The sequence below is a fragment of the Episyrphus balteatus genome, chromosome 2 (assembly GCF_945859705.1).
Source record: "Episyrphus balteatus chromosome 2, idEpiBalt1.1, whole genome shotgun sequence".
NCBI lineage: Eukaryota > Metazoa > Arthropoda > Insecta > Diptera > Syrphidae > Episyrphus > Episyrphus balteatus.
The window spans coordinates 40351418-40372575 of record NC_079135.1 but is presented as its reverse complement, the minus strand read 5'-3'; the positions used below and the strand labels follow the sequence as shown (position 1 = coordinate 40372575).

The following is a 21158-nucleotide window of genomic DNA, read 5'->3' as shown; positions in this document are numbered from 1 at the left end:
TAAATTTGGCATGCCATTTTATAGTAATATATTTATTTTTGAATCCAAAAATTTAAGTTTGGTTTTATATAAAAACTATGTAAGCCCAAAATAGTATATGATCCATAAAAAAATAATTTTCAAAACCTCTAGAGTTTCGAAAAAGAAAAAGCTTATACAAACAGACAGACGGACTAACCCGGCCGACCTTTTTGTATAAACTGACTAAGCTATCGTAATCATGCAGACTTTACAAAAGTGTAGTACGTTTCTACGACAAGGTAAAAAAAAATATGTGAACCTCTCTTCAAATTTGAATTATGTATTAAAAAATTTTTCAATTTAATATTTTTAAAATGTGGCAATGCTCAGTAATGATCTACATAATTCAATTAATGTTTTATTATTTAATTCAACACATACACCTAAACTTTAATAACCAAATCAACTCTATTTAAATAAAACGGTTCTCCTCATAGAAAACGTACTTGTATTGGACTGATTGTTCTGCGCTCACTCTTTTTTGATAATAATAAACATTCTCTCAGTGTAAAGACTGTGTAGAACTACTCTAGAACTGTAGAATCCAGAATACTTGTAAGAAATCTCTCCGTTGTTCTCGTTTTCGTTCTCATTTTGTTCAATTCTCAATTTTTTTTTTTTCATTTTCGACGTGTTCTCATCGATTTTGCACATCATCAAGCCAAGCACAATTAACTGCGAGCGAAGCGAACTCAACTCAAAATCCAAATACAAGTCTATTTAATGTTTAATTATGTTGGTGTATTGCTGCTGCAAACAACAACACTGAGCACTGCTTGATGGTTGGTGAGCTTGGTGGGTGTCGCACACATAAACATAAAATAATACATTTTATTGTGTAAAAATTTTTTCATTCAATGAAGAATCAAAAGTAAAAATAATAAAAACTTCTACCCGTAGATTGTGTGATGCCAGTTCGATCTGCTAATCCGATACGCGCTAAAAGTTTGATTCGCGACAATTTGGAGAAACAGGCTGGTAATAGGAACTTATTACACTCCAGAATGCCAAACATAAAAGTGTTTTCGGGTACCTCTCATCCTGATTTGGCCCAACGGATTGTCGATAGGCTAGGCATTGATTTGGGAAAAGTCGTTACAAAGAAATTCAGCAATTTGGAAACATGGTAAGTACCTAATATTAATTCTACATACTCCAGAAAAAAAAAAGTGATTTTAATTTTTTACAAACGCAATTTAATTAAAGTGTTCTCTCTTGTTCGTGGGGTTTTCTTCGTCTTTTTTGTTCTTTCTTTTTTTTCCCTTTGTCCTAAGAAAATATTTCTAACTACTCAGTGAATACCTACAGAAAATGTGACATAACTTAATTGCAAAGCAACACAACTATCAATCAACTACATCAACTATCGATTTAATATAAAATTATAGGAAAAAACAATATAATAAAACAACATGTCAACGAATTTAAATATTCAATTTGGAATTGTTTAAGGACAGTGATGTTATTTATTTAACAAAAAATTCTAATTTGTGTTTCGTTTCGGAAGCATGTGAGGTGAAGAAAAATATTACAAAATTTAAGGTTATGGAGACTCTCTACTTAAGTGACTGTACGATATTTTGTTGCTGTCACGTTTTTTCCTGTCCATGAAATTGCACCACCTAGCCTAGCCATTCCCAGTTGAGTTTGTTCAAAAGGGAGGAGGCACAAGCAGGCAAGCAAGAGATAAAGAAATCACAAACAAGTGTTCTTTAATTAAATTTATTTTTTATTTTTTTTTTTGTTGCCCTCAGTCTCAGTGTCAGTATTCTCATGTCTATTTGACGCACTCATACTCACACCAACCAATTTTATACTCTCAATCTCAATTTGTTGAGATACCTTCAATATTTTCAATTATTTCGTTCTTCGCATAAGATGGTGAATCTATTTTTTTTGGTGGTGTTTTGAGAGTATGCCGTGTGTCGTCGTCTTATTGTTAGATGAAACCAGATGAATTGCCTATGAATTTTTGCTTAGAGTTCCTAAAATTAACCGGAATTCAATTGATTTTGTGCCTAATAAAGGGGCAAGAGATTCATTGTTTTATTTTAAAACTTTCCATTCCTGAGGCATTTTGTGTTGTTTTTGTATGTTGTAGCTTGGTGGTATGTATTCTTAACCTCGTGGTGGCACATTGTCAGCTGTTTTGATGTCGAATGTGTATGCCTTGTAGGTAGGTAGTAGGTATGTTGTTGTAAAATGAATAGAATCCACGTGGGAAGGAGCGCTTGAAGAAAAATTTATAATTTATCTTCTATTTAAGGTCTACCTCTATTTGTCTACCTATAGGTATATCCTAATGATGTTTGTCCTTTGCTAGAAAACAGGTATCAATCTGTACTTTTTTGTAAAAAAAATATTAATATGCGTTTTTGCAAAACAATTTTTTAAACACAAAAAGACAAAGAGAGATAGAGAAAAGGAGAGAGAAAGAGAGAGGTGTAACTGAAATTATTCCCTTTTTATTTACTTCTTAGAAGATGTTTCTTGGTGCTTCTATCGTGCTATATTCTGATGTTCGTGACCGCCAGTTATTGTATTGTATTATTTTAATTTATTATTGGCAATTCGCCTATAATGAATGTTGATTTGTATTGGCAGTTGTTGTCATTTCAATATGTACCTATGTACGTCTTTCTTAAAGTTAAACCAACTAAAACTATACTTGAGAATTTAATTTATTCATGTTCGCCCAAGGGAAATAATAATAAGAATTTAAATAAAACACAAAATATTTCAAGGGAATCTAATGGAATTATAAATGTTATTCTATTTTTGTAGATTATTTGTTATCATCTGTAGTTTTTTTTTTGTTTTTTTTTTTTAATTTTTAAATGATGTCTCAAATTGTTGATGATGATGCCTTTTGTTGTTATCTCTCGAAATGAGTAAAAATAGAAAAAATAATAATATTCTTTCTATTCTATAAAGTTCTGCAATTAAAATTAAAAACATGTTGACTTACATATTTTATTAAAGATAAGCTTAAATGATAACATATTTAATTAGAATGAGGCTGGGCGCTTTTAGAAGTCCTACCTATAATATTTCTGTAGTTGATGAAAAGATTTTTGTGACGAAGCTATGATTTCGATTAAGATGTCATGATCATGATCTTAGAAAACTCCGATTAACTTCTCGGCTATGGTTTTTTTCGAAATCTGTCACAAAACAAAAACTATGTCGACACTTTCTCTATAGAAAAATTGCATTCAATGCAATCTTTACTTTAAAATACTTTGCAAACCTCAATGAATTGCAGAGAAATTTGTTCATTTGAACGCGGTTCAAGACAAAGAATTCGAAGTTAAGTTTAAAATTTTGAAATTCTGTCATCAAAAGCTTGTTTTGAAGGCGAAAGATATGGGCTAAGTGGGGTTGATTATGGTTTTTTTTCACTTTTATCATGCATGTGATTTTTAGTTTAAAAAGAAAAAAAAAAAATTAAGCTATGTTTCTACATAACATAACTTTTTGTAGATACTTGCTAATTGATTTCGTTAATTTAGTCCATCAATCATACAGACACAAATAATAATGTGAAATCAATTATATACATACGTATGAAAGTACATTAGATTAGTTTTATGGAGTTGTTAAAGTCTAGAAGTTCGTCGCAAACCAATATCAGTTGATTTTAATTAGAATATTTTTCAAAGCCAAATAACCGCCATAACGGTAAATAATGTATTTACCTGATAAAACTGTTTTGAATAGGGCTAAAAGACAATGTTTTGTCCTTTTATTGCTTTTATTGCTTCAATTTTGATATTTTTATCGCTTTTATATTTTTTGTTTGAACGATATTTAGAGTTTCAACCAAATTATTTGACAAGAAAAACAAATATATTTAGAAGAGTTTCAATCGCCATAACACATTCCAGGGTTTCTCTTTTTCTATTTTGCTATTGTCAAAACGACGACCTAATAACTTAGAAAAGTTTTTTTTATCGATATCTTGAAGAACTCTCAGAATCAATAATAAAAGATTTGATCGACGAAATGGCTGCAACCACTTTAAAATTGATCCCTTTAATATCCCTAACTCGACGTTTCAATTACTCAAGAGCCCCCGCACACTACAACCTTTCTAACGGCGCTTTAATCAGGCTCTTAATCAGTATGAAAATGTATGAGTGTGCACACTATGACGGTTAAGTATCGGCCGATAAAAAAAAGATTGTTGTGATACACAATTTCCTACAAACAAACGAGTATCGCCCACTAGTCCCAACAATATGCCGATTAAAGTCTGTAATGCACGGGGCTCTAACAGTATCTATTAGAATGCGTTCATATTTTAATTGTATGTCTAGCAATATAGGTTTCAACCACTCACCGGTCATGATGCATATAAAAGGTTTATTGGGTCACCAATCTAGAATATTTTTGTTTCAAAAGAAAATCGATATGAGCTTTTACAAATTTTTTTATCAGCCGACAGTTTAGTCGGTTTCTTAAAGAATGTAAAAATGTATGAAAGAGCGCACACTACAACGATTAAATATCGGCCGATTAAAAAGTAGGAACGATCGAAAGGAAAGTTTGTTGTGCTAAACAATTTCCTTCAAACTAAATATTTCTACTACTCCATTATTTAGTCGGCTGACTGTGCGCACAAAAGTAACCCAACCCGACTAAACTATTGTGTATGCGGGCTCTTAAGGCCAGCATTAAAGTTCAAAAACATAAATGAAAATAATTGCGAACAATAGTTGCCAAAAACATTTTTGCGAAAGTACTTCAAAGTGCATTAAAAAAATATGTTGATATATAAAAAGTCTCATTAATTTACACTATTATAATATATTATTACTTAAATAGTTCAAGAAATGTGCATATAAAATATAACTGTTTGTTATTCTAGGATTACATCATTTTTATAATGCTTATGGGTGAGGTTGATACACTTGTATTCTATACTAACAAGCGTAAACATAAAATTGATAGCAGAATCTTTAAGAAAACCAGCTGTGGTTAACCGCATTCTAAAGCCCTTAGAATTGATCACAGTTAGGAAGTATACATGCACGCAATGCACGTTGTTTTCATTTCGTCAAGTCAAACATTTAGAAAACAAATGCACATTGTATCTGTTTAGTGATTACTTTGAATAAATAATATACTTCCCTATCGGATGGCTTGCAAGTGATAAGATACTGTGTATTTGAAATACTTCAGTAAATATCAACTATTACTCCAATGACGAATATTCAAATGCAAATAATGAAATAATATGGAAAGGAAATGTGTGTGTTTCTTTTTAAGGAAAATAGATACATTATTCAATTTATTGCATGTTGTTGCATTACTCTGTTCCATTTTTGATAAATGTTTGTTTAGCAGTAGGTACAAAAATTCAATTATACCAATTATTTCATTGTTATGAATTAAATTTCAAAAATAAATAAATAAATTAAACAAATATTTCTTGATTGACTACATTTCAGAACTTCTCTACAAATAATAATGACTTGACTTTAATGTGAACAGTCTACTTCCATAGTTCATTGAACTTTCTCTGTGTTTATTTCTATTTTGGCATTATTGTGTTTGTTTAAAATAAGTATTGCTAAAATGTTTTCTTTTTGGGGCGGAATTCTCCAAATAACTTTTTAATTGCTCTATATGGCAATAATTTATCATTTTATAATGTAAAAATATTGAGATCTAAGATTACATTGACCAACAAGTAGCGCCGTGTAATTCGTGTAGTACAACATAGTTAATAAAAAAAAGGACGACTAAGTTTTTTTTTGTCGTTAACGACTCTTACGACCTTTTCAAATATGGAAATTCTGACTAGCCCATTAAATATTGCATAATTAAATCTTTAAACGAATATTTTGTTTTTAAGAAATACAAATTGAAACAAAACACGTTTTTTTTTAACTGTTTTCTTTTCTATTCGTTTGCTCAGGTGTAATTTTGCAATGGATTTTTAACTTGAAATTTTCTGAGAACTAGACGACAATGCAACATTTAACTATCTACAGTTACATTTTTAGTCAATTTTAAACTAATTTGCAATCGGCTTACATCTAATTTGCAATCGGTTAAAAACTTATTTCCTGGGGTTTATAACTTTACGTCAGATTTTTGAAAAATGTTCGTAAAATCTATTCTCAAGGGGCTTGTTATCGATCAGGAAAATTTTTTAAATCGATAAATAACGGTATTTAAAGAACAAATGCTTCACTAATCGATTGAAAATCACTGAAATAATATGTTTTGCAAAGAAAATTTTCATTTGGAGAACCATTCTTTGTTATTTTTTTTTTTCTTTTTTTTCTAATCCAAATCCTCAGGAAAAAAATTTTCAATATATCGTAAAAATTTATTAACTTGAAAGTAGAAAATAGTTATTGTTAAAGAGTTTTGAATTATTTCTCTTTTTCTACTTGTCGGAAAGGATGGAGATTCCTGTAATTCTTAGCGTCAGTCATCCTGATAAGACGTAGCAGTTTTTAATCCTTTCATGAAAAAAATCTGTAAGCTTACTCTACTTTCTATGATCTTATTTTGGTTTCCTTTTGATATTTAGTTCAGCTTTTCGTTTTCATAATTATCTCTGAGGTTAAGTTTGTGGATACGAAAAATTACCAAAACATCAACAGTAGAATTTTTTACTATGTATTATTTTTAAAAATTGTAATATTGAGTAACATAAATTGAATAACAAAAAAATGCAGAAAAAAACCTTATACCTGAATAATAAACATACACGTGTTTACGACTTTAACTCAAAAACTTGACGAAAAATTCCAAGCTCTCAAAATAAAGTTAAAAATGCTGTACATTTTAACACGTCAAATTATCCCTAACCCGTAAATATTTTATCTTTAATTTCATTTCTACCAAAGCGTTGAAATTGGGGAATCTGTTCGAGGCGAAGATGTCTACATCATTCAGTCTGGTTCGGGCGAAATAAACGATAACCTTATGGAGCTGCTAATTATGATAAATGCCTGCAAAATTGCATCAGCATCTCGTGTGACAGCTGTGATCCCCTGTTTTCCCTATGCCCGTCAAGACAAAAAAGATAAGGTAATAAAATATGTAGTAGTCTTTTGTCAAAACAATATTAATCAATAAATTATTTAATTGTGTAAGGTTTCAGTTGTTTGTGCAATTTACAATTATTATTAATTTGATAAAAGAAATTTAAAGTTTTTTTTTTTTAATTTAATTTGTTTGATGTAGTTTTTTTTTTATTTAATTTTTGAATTAAATATATTTTTATTTATTGTATTTTTTTTTTCTTCTACATAATAATATATTTACTATATTTTTCATATAAGTTAAACTTTTAAAATGCTCTTAATGTGGAAGCTGTGTTAGTAATAATATTTATAATCCAAAAACAAACCTATACGAACAGAGAATGTAATTGTTTTTGCCTCCTTACAGACAGGTGGTGAAGAGGGCCCCATGATGAAAAAGAAAAACTACGATTGGAAATTTAGGGTATACATTTTTTTTATATAAAATTTAATTTGAAATTGGGGAAAACTAACTTTTTTTATTTGTGTTCTCATATTTGTTCATTTTGTACAAAATTTCGAAAGCGTTTTTTTTAAACAATAAAAAAATATTAATTAATATTAAAACAAAATAAAATAATTGTAAAATGTTTTTAAATTGTAATTGGGATTTATTGGCAAAATTTGCATGATCTATTTTTTTTTTTAATTTTATATGTAAACCTATTGTGGCCGTGTCAATAGCATACTCTATTGGTATATTTATGTAATAATAATTGTTTTTTATCTGTTATACTCATTTTGTGCTATTTTGTGATTGAAATTGTTTTGGCTACATTATATATTTTAATTTAAACTCATGCGTACTGTTGAGAAAATGTAAAAAATGCTTTATTGTATCAGGTTTCGCTTGAAAACACACAATCGCAAATTTTTTTGTAATCAGCTTAGGGAGTAACATTGTATTATTTTTGTAGACATACACGATATATAGTTAAAATAAGACTCATTTTGGAGTTTTGTGTATAGACAACAGGTTGTACAGATATGAAGAAAAATATGTTTTAAAATTTGTTTGAAATGTCTGTTATCAATTATTTAATGGCTTAAAATCAAGGCTTTTTCAAGTAGTTGGGATAAGATAAAATGTGATTTTACTTATTAATTTTGATGGTATTTACTTTTTGGGAAAATTGTTTTCGTTTCAAAAATTGACGGTAACCAAACTATGAGTTTCGCTTTAACGCAAATTGATTTGGGCGTCTGTTTCTCTATTTTTATACAAGTAAACAAATTTAGTAATTTTTTTATTTATGTGATGCTCACAACTCTATAAAGTTTTTGTATCGACAGAAGATATACGAAAAATTATAAATTAGGGGACGCTGTCTAATCTAACTTGCGGTTGATAATAATTCGATTAAGTTTTAATTCATTCAAAGATATTGTAAACATATCTATTAAAACTGTATGTTTTAATCAATACAAATACTGGAGTTGTGCGATACCAAGTGGAAAGGGTTGTATCAGTACATGCCTCTACCAAGCCCGTCGTTGGTTTTCGATCTATCAGTATAAAAATGTCGACTGATATCAGTTGAATATAAGTGTCCAGTGCACCGGGGGAATGTAGCGAAGGAAGCCGTTTATGCACAAGCTGTCTGATTTGATTATGTTTTTAGTTTTTTTTTTTAATTACAATTATATTTTTAACCAGCGCTGACGAAAAACATATTTATTGGATTTAGATTGCTGCTGTAAAGCAGGTTTGCCTTCTTTTGTTATGCATTGCATACTTTTCCTACAGTCATTTGGTTGTTCCCAGATCGTTCCGATTTAATCATCCTAGTGTAGATCCATCGTAAGATTTTTGATTTGTACTCTTTGAATTGCTTGCTGGTTTCATTAACTATCGGGTTTATCGATTTTTATTTACTTCCAAATAAGTTGAAATTTTCAAAAAATTGTATTAAAAACGTTTTTTTCTAAAAAATCTATTTTTGTTTTTCAATATCATCAATATTAATCTCAATTGTTCTCAAACGAATAGATTAAGAATATTATATGAATTGCCATAGTTTTGAAATAAAAATTTCTACTATAAAAAAATTTATAAATACAATAAAAAAAATCTTGTAATGCGTTTTTGAATTTGAAAAAGAACTCGGACATGTATCAATTTACCATGTTTTGCTTCAAAGCTTCAATTTTTTCTTGATTTTTTGCTCACTTAGTCGTCAAATGGCGCTATTTAAGAATTTAAAAATGTACTTTCTCGAACAGAGATTTCTATAGTTCTGTGTTGTTTTTCCATCAAATTCAAATCAAGCTTCAGAGTTCAATGCTTAGTTTTCATTCCTAATAATAAAATATGTAGAATCGGAGCTATCAGGAAATATAAATTGCAAATTAGATTGAGATGGAATTGTATTTGTTGTTGTGTTTAAATGGGGTCCACTTAGCTTGATGATAAGCTTCGTTTGTAATGTAGCGTTGTTTTGACTTAAGGGGTTATATCTAGTTGTAAGTGCAAAAAAAAACTTCTTTTTTGTGGATTTTTTGTAAAGAGGCATTTAATTATATAAATACAAAGAATACATATCCATATAGCAAATTTAATGTTTTAAAAGAATTCGCTGTGTATTTACAAAAATATTGGGTTCCGTTATTTTTGTAGTAGATCTCCTATACGACCTCCAAAAAAAAGGTGTGTGGCGGTGAGCAAAATTTCTCCGAAACGGCTGGAGTAATCGGCTTGAAGATTTTACACAATTTTCTTAGATACTTTTGTCAGGTAATGAACGAAGGAAAAAGGTTTTTGACAGTAATTCGATTTTTTAAGTCATTTTAAAGGGTAAATTTTCGTGAAAAACGACGATTTTTTTCTTTGGGAAGCCGCCATTTTGTCAAAAATCAAAATTTTGACTATTCCTTCGTTCATTACCTGCATTCGTCTATCCTGAAAATGAATCTTTTGGTTTTTTTTTAATTTTAAGTGACTTGGATCAGAGATATCTTGCTCACCGCCAGACACCTTTTTTTTGGAGGTCGTCTAGGAGATCTACTACAAAAATAACGGAACCCAATATTTTTGTAAATACACAGCGAATTCTTTTAATACATTAAATTTGCTTTATGGATATGTATTCTTTGTGTTTATATAATTAAATGCCTCTTCACAAAAAATCCATAAAAAAGAAGTTTTTTTTTGCACTTACAACTAGATATAACGCCTTAAATTGATTCAATTTGATCTTAGCACAGTACAGTAGCCAAATCGTATTCTCAATGTCTTATCTCCATCAGAAATTAAGGAGAACTCTAGGATTTTTCTCTTGGAGAGAATCTTAACACGATGATAACATTAAGTTAAAGAGTTAAATGCTCCGATTTAAAGCTAAATGAGATTGCCTATTATAACCCCCTGAATACAATGGTGTAGATGTGGCTGTAGCTTGTAGCGCAGGTTGAAGAATTCTCAACTTTTTGTTCAGTAATGCTTTTCATTCAAATAAGTTTATTTTGAAAAAGCAACAAAAGCATTATCACTTTTTTCTCGGACGTTTTATCCTAAGTTGACTTTGTTTTGGGGATTTCAGATTTTCGTTTTGCTGAACTACATCTAGTTCATAGATGAATGAATGTTTCTTTATTCCGCAGTGTGTTTGTGTCTCTTCTTAAGAGAATACTAACTTTAAGTGGTCCGTTATGAGGTTTGTAGATACTATTGCTTATGCAAAAGGTGAAACAATTTTAAGTGTCTCGAAATTTTGATAGTTTTAACCTTCTTTTACTATTTATTCATATTTTGTTGTATATACATTGGTACGCTTCTGCTTTTGGTAAAACGTATTTCTTCAGGGAAACCAGGAATGAAAAGCAAATTTGGCATAACCTCAAAATTCCATTTGTCAAGTGTTTAAATTAAATTCTACCTAAAATTGTATTAATTACAATTTCTTTTGAAAGAACAACAGCAAGTGCTTATCAAATCGTAGATTCAATGCAAATCAAAGACTTTTGTAAATCCAAAACGCTTAATTTAAAATCATTTGAAAATAAAAAAGTAAATAAAAATCATAAACGCAATTCATTCATTTATGCCAAAATATCTTTCGAAATTTTGTATAAAAAACTTAAAAATTGAGATGAAAAAATAAAAGTTCCTCATCAGAAAAATGAAAATAACGAAAACATCTTCCACATTATGTAGCTGTGTAGAATGGTGTTGGAACAAACTGATTCAATAATAAGCAAATCCATAGGAAATCCTGCTGTTTGCTTAGCAAAAACACTTTATACAAAATAAATTGATTTGCAAGAGTTCAACTTAGATAAATGTGAGGCTGCATTTATTAATCTTAAATTAAAGTTTTTAATTTTGAGTTGAGTAAATTACATAATTTTTGTTTGCACTAAAACCTCAATGTATTTTCCCATTATTATTTGTTCTCATTTTTATTGTTTTTTTTTTTTTTTCAAATTTTTAGTTCAAGAAAAGAAATCATAATATTTTTGAAACGATTTTTATAAATAATAAACAATTATATATTTTTTTTTGTTTACTCCACAAATGTTATGTATAACGGACATCCGTTATTTTGTGTAATGTGTATTATTTCATTATTGAAACAAGTTGGTGTTAATATTTTTGTGTTGAAGAATATTGTTCTTTTTCAGGTGTTTCGTTCTTGACTTTCCGAAATGAAAATTATTTCTTTTCCATTGCCTTTAAGTTTTTATAGGTTCATCTTCTAGAAACCGATACACCAAAAATACATCAGTCTACTTACATATAAACAGCATCTCCAAAATGCCTACGTTCAAGGTTTCTACATAATGACATGAAGTTTTCGGGCCTATCGCGTTTCACCAAGTGTTTTAGAATTTGTTTGGTTTTCGTTCATTTCTTCATTCTGGTTTACACTGAGAGAAAAAACAACTTAAAATCAACAAAAACCACTCTGTTGTGTTTCCTCGATCTCTATAAACGCACATTTAAGTACAGAGATTCTTTCTTAAATCGAACTTCAAGAATGCGGTTCCATTTTTTTATTAACATATTATAATGAAATTGGCATCGGTTTCCTTTTTAAATCCGGTCAAATTTTCTAAATGCTCATCATAAGTGTTTCACGAGAATTAAAGGTGATCCATAAAAGTGGATTTAATATGTTAACGAACCTTCCCTTTGAACGTATTTTGGAACACTTGCAACCAAGAAATTGTGGTTAAAATAGTCTAAAAAGAACCATTTCCTTCAACACAGATACCTAATTATTTAATATGTAGAACGTTCAACATAGTGACGCACAATTTTAGCCCAGTCCGTCAGTATGAAACGCTGATCTGCAACTTTCACATTGATATGAAAAGTTTATTAAGTTTTTTTTTCGTAAAGTGTCTTGCATTGCCAAATAAAAGACTTTGTATTGCCAAGATGTCCTACAAAAATGTGTTTAACAAAATAATCTTCATTTTTTTTTCGAAGTTGCATTGAAAATAACAAAACAAAACTCAAACTCCTTGTTAGTGTACTAATAAGGTCGGTTTTCGAGTTTTATAACAAGAAAATTGTATTGTTTTAGGTGTTAGCATTGCTTTTGTTGGTTGTTGCCTCAATAAAGGTCTGAAAAGTTATTGCTATTAGAGTATTCTTCTATCAAGACTGGTTATAAATTTGCGCCAGTATATTTGTGTTCTTACGCACTGAGTTGTTTTATTCTACACTAAGCACAAATGTTATATTTGTTACAAAAAATATGTATACTTTTTTGTTTTTTGAACCAATTTCTTTGTTTATTTTCAATTATTTTCCAAAAATGCACAAACTATTTTTCCACAACTCCGATTGGGACGAGTACAAAAATTAAAAAAAAAAAAAAAACATCTTGTGCAAGATGTTTATTTTTCGTCCTTATTCTCTATATTTGATTTTTTATTTTCTTTTCAATATCTTTTTAGGAATTTTCATCGAAACAATATACTGTGAGTAATCGATGCAACAATGTTGCACTAAAAGGAAACCCAATTAATATTTCCAACACTTAATGAAGTTTAATTATTTCTAACGAAGTTTCTTTTTTTTATTTCATTTATTTACTGTTTCTTTGTACCCTTTTTCCAAACTCTTATATAAATAAAACAAATATAGATTAATTTTTTTTTTTGTTTAACTTCTGTATGGTTTCGTTTTATTTTAATTTATATTTTTTTTCAAGAAAAAACCCTCAAGAGTCATACCTTTTTCGTAGCTTTTGAAGGCATGAGAATGAAAAAAGTTTTCCCCAATTTTTATTTTTTATTTGCTGTTCCTATACCACATACTAATAATGTTAAAATAAATCTGTAAATTTTTAAAATTTTATATAATTTAAAAAAATACTTTTTCTTTTTCAAGATCAGTCTACAGTGAACATTGCATATCATAAGCTTTTTGGAAATTGTGATGAAACCAACACTTCTTTTCTAAATTCAAGATTATCAACAGTTATATTTGGGACTTTATTCTTCCAGCGGTCAAAACACTTACAAGATTTTTTAAGAACTCATAAACTGCGTTATTATTCCTTAGCGAATAGGCTTATAAGATTCTTAGGTTATGAGCTCTGGAAGAATGCTGGCCTTAAACATGATTTATAAGTCAAAGAAAATCTTTTTGAACTGAGGAAAGGTTCGGTTTTAAGCTCTGAATGTAGATCGAGCTAATTTTTAGCTTTCATACAAAATTAAATATATTTGATTGTAGATTTTGGAGAGACTTTTGTGTGGGAGCTAAAATTAAGCTTGATTTTCAAACTGGGCATTAATCAATGAAAGATTAGGTTGTTCGATAGAAGTTTGGAAAAGAATTGATTTGAAAATATTGCGATCTTTCAAATAAAGGGCATTTTTCAGACGCTCTTGATCCGCTATTATTGGCCATGAAAACATGTTTTTTTTTTCAATGCTGTCAATGCTGGTTTATCTTCAAACTCTTACTTCATTTCAAAGCATATAAGATAATACAAAATCGTTTTTATCTTCTTTACTTTTTCCTAACTATACTACTTACTTTTTCGTATAATACTGTTCGGAGTTTTAAACAATTCAGTTCAACATTGGATACAACATTGGCTTTTGAACTCTGCGTTGAACACTCAAATATAAAAAAAAATATAAATTTTAACTTCGCTTGGTTCATACGATTATTGATGGTTTTTTGGTAAGGTTGTACAGAAGCAGTAGTTTAAAAGATGCTGATTGTTATTACGTAATTTTAAGATCAAATGTTACGCATTTTCGCATGCTTGTCAGTTAAAACTTCTTTTCTAAAATTGTCCAAATTTTGAATTTAAAAATTGCCACACTCAGTTCTAATTTTTAATTTCGAAAAGAATTTATCATTTCTGAACGAATTTGTTCTTACTCTCGAAATTTCAAGAGACGATTGCGTATTGGTAACATAGGCTTTCACGACGTAGTGCTTTCCCTGAGTGCAACTTTCAACAGCTTATTTAAGGAGGACTGATACTTACCATAGAGTATTTCTGTCATGTTAGTTGGTCATGTTTGTAGTTCCTTTCCATTGCTGTTGACTTATTACAAGCAAACTACCAATTTTTTTAAAACTTCTCTTGATTTTTTTTGTGTCTCCTAAAATCTCAAGGCGTATTGAAGATTTATAATTCAATTCTCATCTTTTTTTTCGGAATCTCATGCTCTTCTCTTTTTTCTTTTGTTCACATATAAAACTTTAAACCATAAAATATTCGTTACCAGGAAATCTGTAGAGAGAAAAAAAGTTTACTTCTGTTCATATAGCTTAAAGTGATGAATAATGGAAAAACCTAATCTTAAATTGATCGAAATATTTTAATATACAAAGTTTTCTTTTATTTATAAAAAATATGTTTAACATCATGACTTAAAAAGAACAAATAATATCTATATCTAGTTTAAGTTTTATTAGTTTATAGATATAGTTTTAACATAATGTTTTTAGTCAAAACAAGATTAGCGGTTTGTTATATTGTTTTTTGTTTTCAGTTAAAGTTTTATACTCTTTTTTTTTACTTTCTAGGACGTGTTAGTTTACTTTGCAATTCAAGCTTAGTTCATACCATTACCTTAAATGTTATTCATCTCTGCATAATATTAATGCATTTTTAGGTCAACAATAAAAAACATTTTTTTTAAAGGTTCACTTATTTACTTATTTAGGTCCTCAGACCTAAATTAAATAAATTTAAATCAACATTCTGGGATATTTTCACCTCAACATATTCGTACATATTATATAATAATAATTTTTATTATTAATGAAATGTAAAACAAAAAAAAAAAACATTTCAATTATAATATAAATCTTTGCTTTTGTGTTTTGTTTCTTTCTTATTTTATTTAATTATTTTTTTTGAATTTATTTGTTAATATTTTTACTATTACTAGAATTTTGTTTATTTTTGGCAATTAAAATGTTTAAAAGTTTCATTTGGTTTTTGTCATCATGCACATAATATTGTTTTTTTTTTCATATAAATTGAATCAACTCATAAATAGTAAAATATTTAATATAAACTTGAACAATATTTAATTTTGTTTCCTTTCTTTTACTTTGTTTATTACAGAGCCGTGCTCCTATTTCGGCGAAATTGGTTGCAAATATGCTATCAGTGGCTGGAGCCGACCATATCATAACGATGGACTTGCATGCATCTCAAATTCAGGTAATGAATAATTTATTAATTAAAACATTTCCTAATTTCAACTTTGTTTTTTTCTGTTTCTATTCGAGGATATTCTTTTATAAAGAACTTGGGAATCTACAGTTTGTTTGCATTTGATAAACATTCCAAAAACAAAAAGTTGCAGCTGCTCATGCATTTATTAGAAACTAAATCAAAAAGAGGATACAATTTTTTCTAGTGTTCTTGCTCTTGAAGCGTAAGCGTGGATATAATTAATTGAATGTTGATATCTTCGCATGAATGCAGAACTAACCTTAGTCCAAAATTTCGAATTTTCGTTTTTCCTTTTGAGAAGAAAGCCAATTGCGTTCTGCGACTGCCTTTGTGATGACCGTGTTTCTACGTGTAATTGATTGCTCACAGTTTTAGTTGTACTTCATGAAATAGCCTTGGAGTAAATACAGTTTCAAGTTTTAAAATAGCTCTCCTGAATAATTAAGAAATTGTGATTTAAGCTAGTTTTGTATTCATGTGACGATATGTACAACATTTATGGAAAATCCCACTGCGTTTCCAGAAACACTTATATCATCCAAAGTTTGGTTGTTTCTTTTCGCACATATATCTAAAATCCACAGTTTAATAGAAACACACTTTCAAGTTTTTATTAAATGCTTCTAAATTCGAGACATGTAAAGGCACTTAATTAAAACATTGAAGTCTTAAACTACGTGTGTCAAAAAGATACATACCTTTTAATTGCATTTTCTTATTACAAAAGGAGTATTTTTTGATTTGACAAACTAAAATCTAAAGGTTCAAGTCCAATCATGCAACACTTCTTGTTTATTGCAGAAGAAATGCTCCATGACCAAAAATAGACTCCAAAAAGTTATTTGGCGATGCCCTGATAAAAAAATTAAAATTTCCATCACTTTTGATAACTCAATCAAAACAGTTTCATACAGCGCACAGCATCAATCTCTAATTTCTGATTAATCTATTCCGATGCTTTATTAATTATTGTTTTGTTGTTATGATGACTTTTATTTGTTTTTTTTATTAATAAATATATTTTTATTTTTAATTGCTATCTCCAATTTACCCCCCATTGAGTGGAATAATTATGACCTGCGATGACTCTTACAAACACATGACGTTAATGAGAGCTCTTCGCCGTCGTCATAAACAAAAACAATTTCCACACAAATAACCAAAATAAGATTGTTGCCGGGAATACAATCACTAACATATTATTGTTGATAATAATGGAAGGTTAATTTTTTTTTCCATAACAAAAATAGTGATAACATTTTGAATTCTAAAAAACGAGATTGTGATTTTAATAGATCTGTTTACATTGTGTGCTTTTATATTATGAAAAGCTGAAACTTTTCTCAATTCAATGGATTTGATGACGTATATATTTGAGAGAAAATCCTTTTGCTTACCTGCGTTTTTGTTAAAGAATTTCCAGAGTTGTTAATGGTTATTTTGTCCTTCTATGATTTATTGCTTGTTACAGGCTCTGGATAATTTTAAACCCTTTTCGCCCTATATTTATGAATTCGCGCCTACAGTTACTCGTTATGAAGCTATTGAACAACCTGCATGTGCCCCTAGCCATGTTAGCCGCTTTAAAGCCAGCCAATATTACTATATCAAGCTCGATATTACATCTATATTACATTCAAAAATTGTCTGATAAATGATTAAGAAATCTAACGTTAATCGCACTAAATCTATATGAAACAGCTAATGACAACATAGCTAAGAGTTCAAAATAAAAATAATCGATTTTCTAAACTCCAAACGACATTCCAGTTTATTAAAATTCAATTATTTACAGACATATGAAATTGTAAAAATACTAATATAAAATTTTAAATTTATACAAATTACTCTATTTTAAAAAGAGTTGAACTTGGTTCCGATACATTAAGGGATTCTTCACTTGCAAGTTTCCTGACACTTTGCAATTTTTCAATTTGTCCCTGCAATTCTTCAATGCGTTCATTTTTCAACTCAATCAAATTTTCCAAATGAACATTTTTTTGATAAAGCAAATCAATCTTAATATCTTTCTCTTTGGATGCCCGAAATGTTTGTTCAAAAATCGAATAAAGAATCATTTTCTGAGGAACTTGTATGATTCCATCACCAATCTGCTTATTCATATTGATCATAACTATTTCGTCATTCATGGCATAAGGCAAATCATCTTCTTCTTGCAATTGAAATTTAATTTTTTGTGCAGAAGCTTCTTCATTGCGCATAATTGTAAATAGAAGTTTTTCTATAAATCCCGAAATTGATCTTGAAATCGAATCAAGAATATTTGAATTTTGTTGAATACCAAGTTTTTTGAATACTTTATTATTAAGAGTCTCCCAATTAGTTCGTTTTAATTGAACTGAAGAACTTGATGAATAGTTGTGTAAATCTATTAATTTTGGGTACATTTCTTTCAACATCATTGCAACTATTACTCCATCAGACAAATCTCGGTGCAATTTGTTAGCAACGAAAATTTTATTTAGAGAGAATTTATTCAACCAATTTTGAAGTTCTTGAAGTTGATTTTCTGTCAGTTTCTTGCTCATGATTGTTTAAAGCTTTCTAATGATTCTTGCGGAAATTTGATGTGTTATTAGAAAATAAATGACGTTTCATTTTATTTGTTGATATAAAACTCATAGAAAATTTATTTTTTAAGGTTCATAAAGTTTGTGAAAACGAAAAACGTTTGGTACTTTTAAAAAGGTTTTTGAATGATTACATGTTTACCTTCCTTTATTTTCTTGTTAATGTAATAGTCAAAATACTGCAATTAAAATGATGTGTTTTTAACATTTTTAGCAAAATGGAAACAAAGAGTTACCCGTTTTGGAACAAAATTTTTAGTATTAGAGAAAATGAGATTTTTTCTATTTCACAATTTTCTTCTCAAAAGTACAAACAAATTTGTACAAATAAAAATTTTAATTGTATATTGTTGAACTTACATAAATTTCGTATCAATCATTAAGATTGTTTTTAACGTATATTTTCTTATTGCAGGGATTCTTCGACATACCAGTCGATAATTTGTATGCTGAGCCAGCTGTTCTTAAATGGATTAAAGAAAACATTCCAGAATGGAAAAATTCGATAATTGTTTCTCCAGATGCTGGTGGCGCAAAACGGTATGTACAAGGACACAGCAAGAAAACTAACGTTTTTTTTTTCCTTTTTCTTATATCAATTTCATAAATAACAACAAAAATTGTTTTATTAAATTTCAGTGTCACATCAATTGCTGATCGCCTCAATGTTGAATTCGCCTTGATTCACAAAGAAAGAAAAAAGGCAAACGAAGTTGCATCGATGGTGCTTGTTGGTGATGTGAAAGATAAAATCGCCATTTTGGTAGATGATATGGCTGACACATGCGGAACTATTGTTCACGCTGCAGACAGACTTGTGGAAGCAGGAGCTACAAAGGTATTAATAAAATATTTTTTATTTCAAAGATTGATTAAATCAACAATTAGACGGGCCAGGAACTTAAGTTCTGAATATTTAATGACTGAATGGAAAGAACCTAATGTGTTACTTTATATGTCATATGACCAATTAAAGCATATACAAATTCAGAACTTTAGTTCAGGTGGTCTGCGTTGAACCCGGGGAAACACATTGACTAATTTTAGCTTAATGTCAAGTAAATACGCTGAAGATAAGTTCTCAGTGATGTTTTGATTGTCGCAAAGAATAAAATCTCTATTTTTTTTCAATCAATTTTGCAGAACAATAAAATATCCACCGCCATGAATTTTCGAATAGAAAAATGAACAGATAAACTGTATCAGTGTGCTCAGCTATCCAAGCTCGCAATTTTGCCCGAACTTGTGAAAATGAGATTATTTTTTAATTATTTAATTAATTAATAGTCTGGTTCAAATGAATTTGCATAGACAACATAAATCTTGAAAAATAAAACTTGATTGAACAATTAAACCAATCAAGCAATAGTTAAACAACATGAAAGAAGAGCGGAACTTGACTCATTTATCTATTTTATGGTATATAATTGACAAGTTAATTTATAAACACCAATGAAAATTAAACTTTGACCCTGCAATTAAAATTTCGTTACAAAAAAAGAACAAGATATTTGGACTTGTGATTTATCGCAAGGGGAGAATCGAGTCATATTTTTCCTTCTGTATTTGGTTCCAAAAGGACATGACTTAAATAACCAAAAAGTTGTGTTTCATGTTTAAACATTAGAAATGCTTCCAAGCTGTAAGCATTGATTTGATGATTTTTGAACTCCTCTCCGTTCCCTGTTCCCATTCTTTTTATTGACTGATAAAATTGTTTCTTCTAAACGACAAGCTTGATTCATTCGACTCCCGCTAATTCTCAATTTTACAAAAGCCTTTTTTTCTTGACGCTTTTATGATGTCAATGTAAACGTAAGGTTATCATAACTATAATACGTATCTCCTTCACATTAGTGATGCTAGTAATCCTTTTGTGGGGCTCGACCGACGGGTTGTCCTCCTTGTTGCTTTGCATCTAAATGTAAATTTATTTAAGCTGATAATAATAATTCGAAGAGAATTTACCATTTATATTTATTGTTGTAATTGTTTTAAATTTTTATTAAATTTGTTGCTTCTATTTCTAGGTTTATGCCATATTGACTCATGGGATTTTTTCGGGTCCAGCTATATCCCGAATTAACAACGCTTGTTTTGAAGCTGTTGTGGTCACAAATACTATTCCCCAGGATGGTCACATGCGGGATTGTCCCAAAATTCAGGTAAGCCCTATTTAAATTTTGTTCATTATGTTATTTCGTACTAAAAAACGTATTTGTTTCACTTTTTGCAGTGTATCGATGTGTCCATGATGTTTGCCGAGGCTGTAAGGAGAACACACAACGGAGAAAGTGTCTCATACCTTTTTTCAAATGTTCCATATTAGTTTTTCTTTTCTTTTTTTTTTTAATTTTATGATTAAACTACATAATTTTTTTTCAATTTATACTTTTTTTTTTGTATTACATAATGCAATGAACATAAAATTTATATTAATAATAATAATAGTGTCATGTAAAGTGAAGTAGCCGAGTTCTAGGTATGATTATTTGTGGACATAATATTATAATACAATAATTGCTTATTAAATAAGATACAAATTTGTGTACCATTATTGATTGAATTACACACACACACACATACATATTTCATTGGTTTTGCGTTTATTTAGGGCAATCAGGTACACAATATAAAACAAAACAAACAAAAATCCAAATATCTGAATGTTTTAATAAAAATAAATGTTATTAATTGATGATTTTTATCATTTCTCTAAAAATTGCAAAACATGGATTATTTTTTTAATGTATGTATCATCATTGATCGTAAGCCGTAAATAATTGTACTGTTAGAAGCAAATAATAGGAAAATAAAAATCAAATGAAATTCATGAA

At 29.1% G+C, this 21158-nt stretch overlaps 2 protein-coding genes across 9 annotated transcripts in view; one reads left to right on the top strand and one right to left on the bottom strand.

Annotated features, from left to right (window-relative positions):
* LOC129911293 (ribose-phosphate pyrophosphokinase 2) overlaps nucleotides 1-21158 on the top strand; it is a 27966-nt gene extending 6808 nt beyond the window's left edge. For 3 of the 8 annotated variants that reach the window (XM_055989030.1, XM_055989036.1, XM_055989035.1), the window contains exons 2-9: nucleotides 922-1147; nucleotides 6888-7071; nucleotides 7435-7491; nucleotides 15617-15715; nucleotides 18737-18861; nucleotides 18961-19159; nucleotides 20352-20486; nucleotides 20558-21158. In XM_055989030.1, the coding sequence (XP_055845005.1) occupies nucleotides 922-1147; nucleotides 6888-7071; nucleotides 7435-7491; nucleotides 15617-15715; nucleotides 18737-18861; nucleotides 18961-19159; nucleotides 20352-20486; nucleotides 20558-20650 (1118 nt within the window). In that variant the 3' untranslated portion in view covers nucleotides 20651-21158. Of the gene's footprint in view, nucleotides 1-679; nucleotides 860-921; nucleotides 1148-6887; nucleotides 7072-7434; nucleotides 7492-12971; nucleotides 12996-15616; nucleotides 15716-18736; nucleotides 18862-18960; nucleotides 19160-20351; nucleotides 20487-20557 lie in introns of those variants that run through there. The other 5 variants (XM_055989032.1, XM_055989037.1, XM_055989033.1 and 2 more) reach the window with 4 other exon arrangements.
* Nucleotides 17474-18378, bottom strand: LOC129911296 (sperm flagellar protein 1). The gene has a single exon (XM_055989039.1). The coding sequence runs from the start codon at nucleotides 18277-18279 to the stop codon at nucleotides 17575-17577; it is 705 nt and encodes a 234-aa protein (XP_055845014.1). The 5' UTR covers nucleotides 18280-18378; the 3' UTR covers nucleotides 17474-17574.

Bases quoted from the DNA above. Each gene is read 5' to 3' on its own strand.
- LOC129911296 (XM_055989039.1), bottom strand. From the start codon at position 18,279: ATGAGCAAGAAACTGACAGAAAATCAACTTCAAGAACTTCAAAATTGG.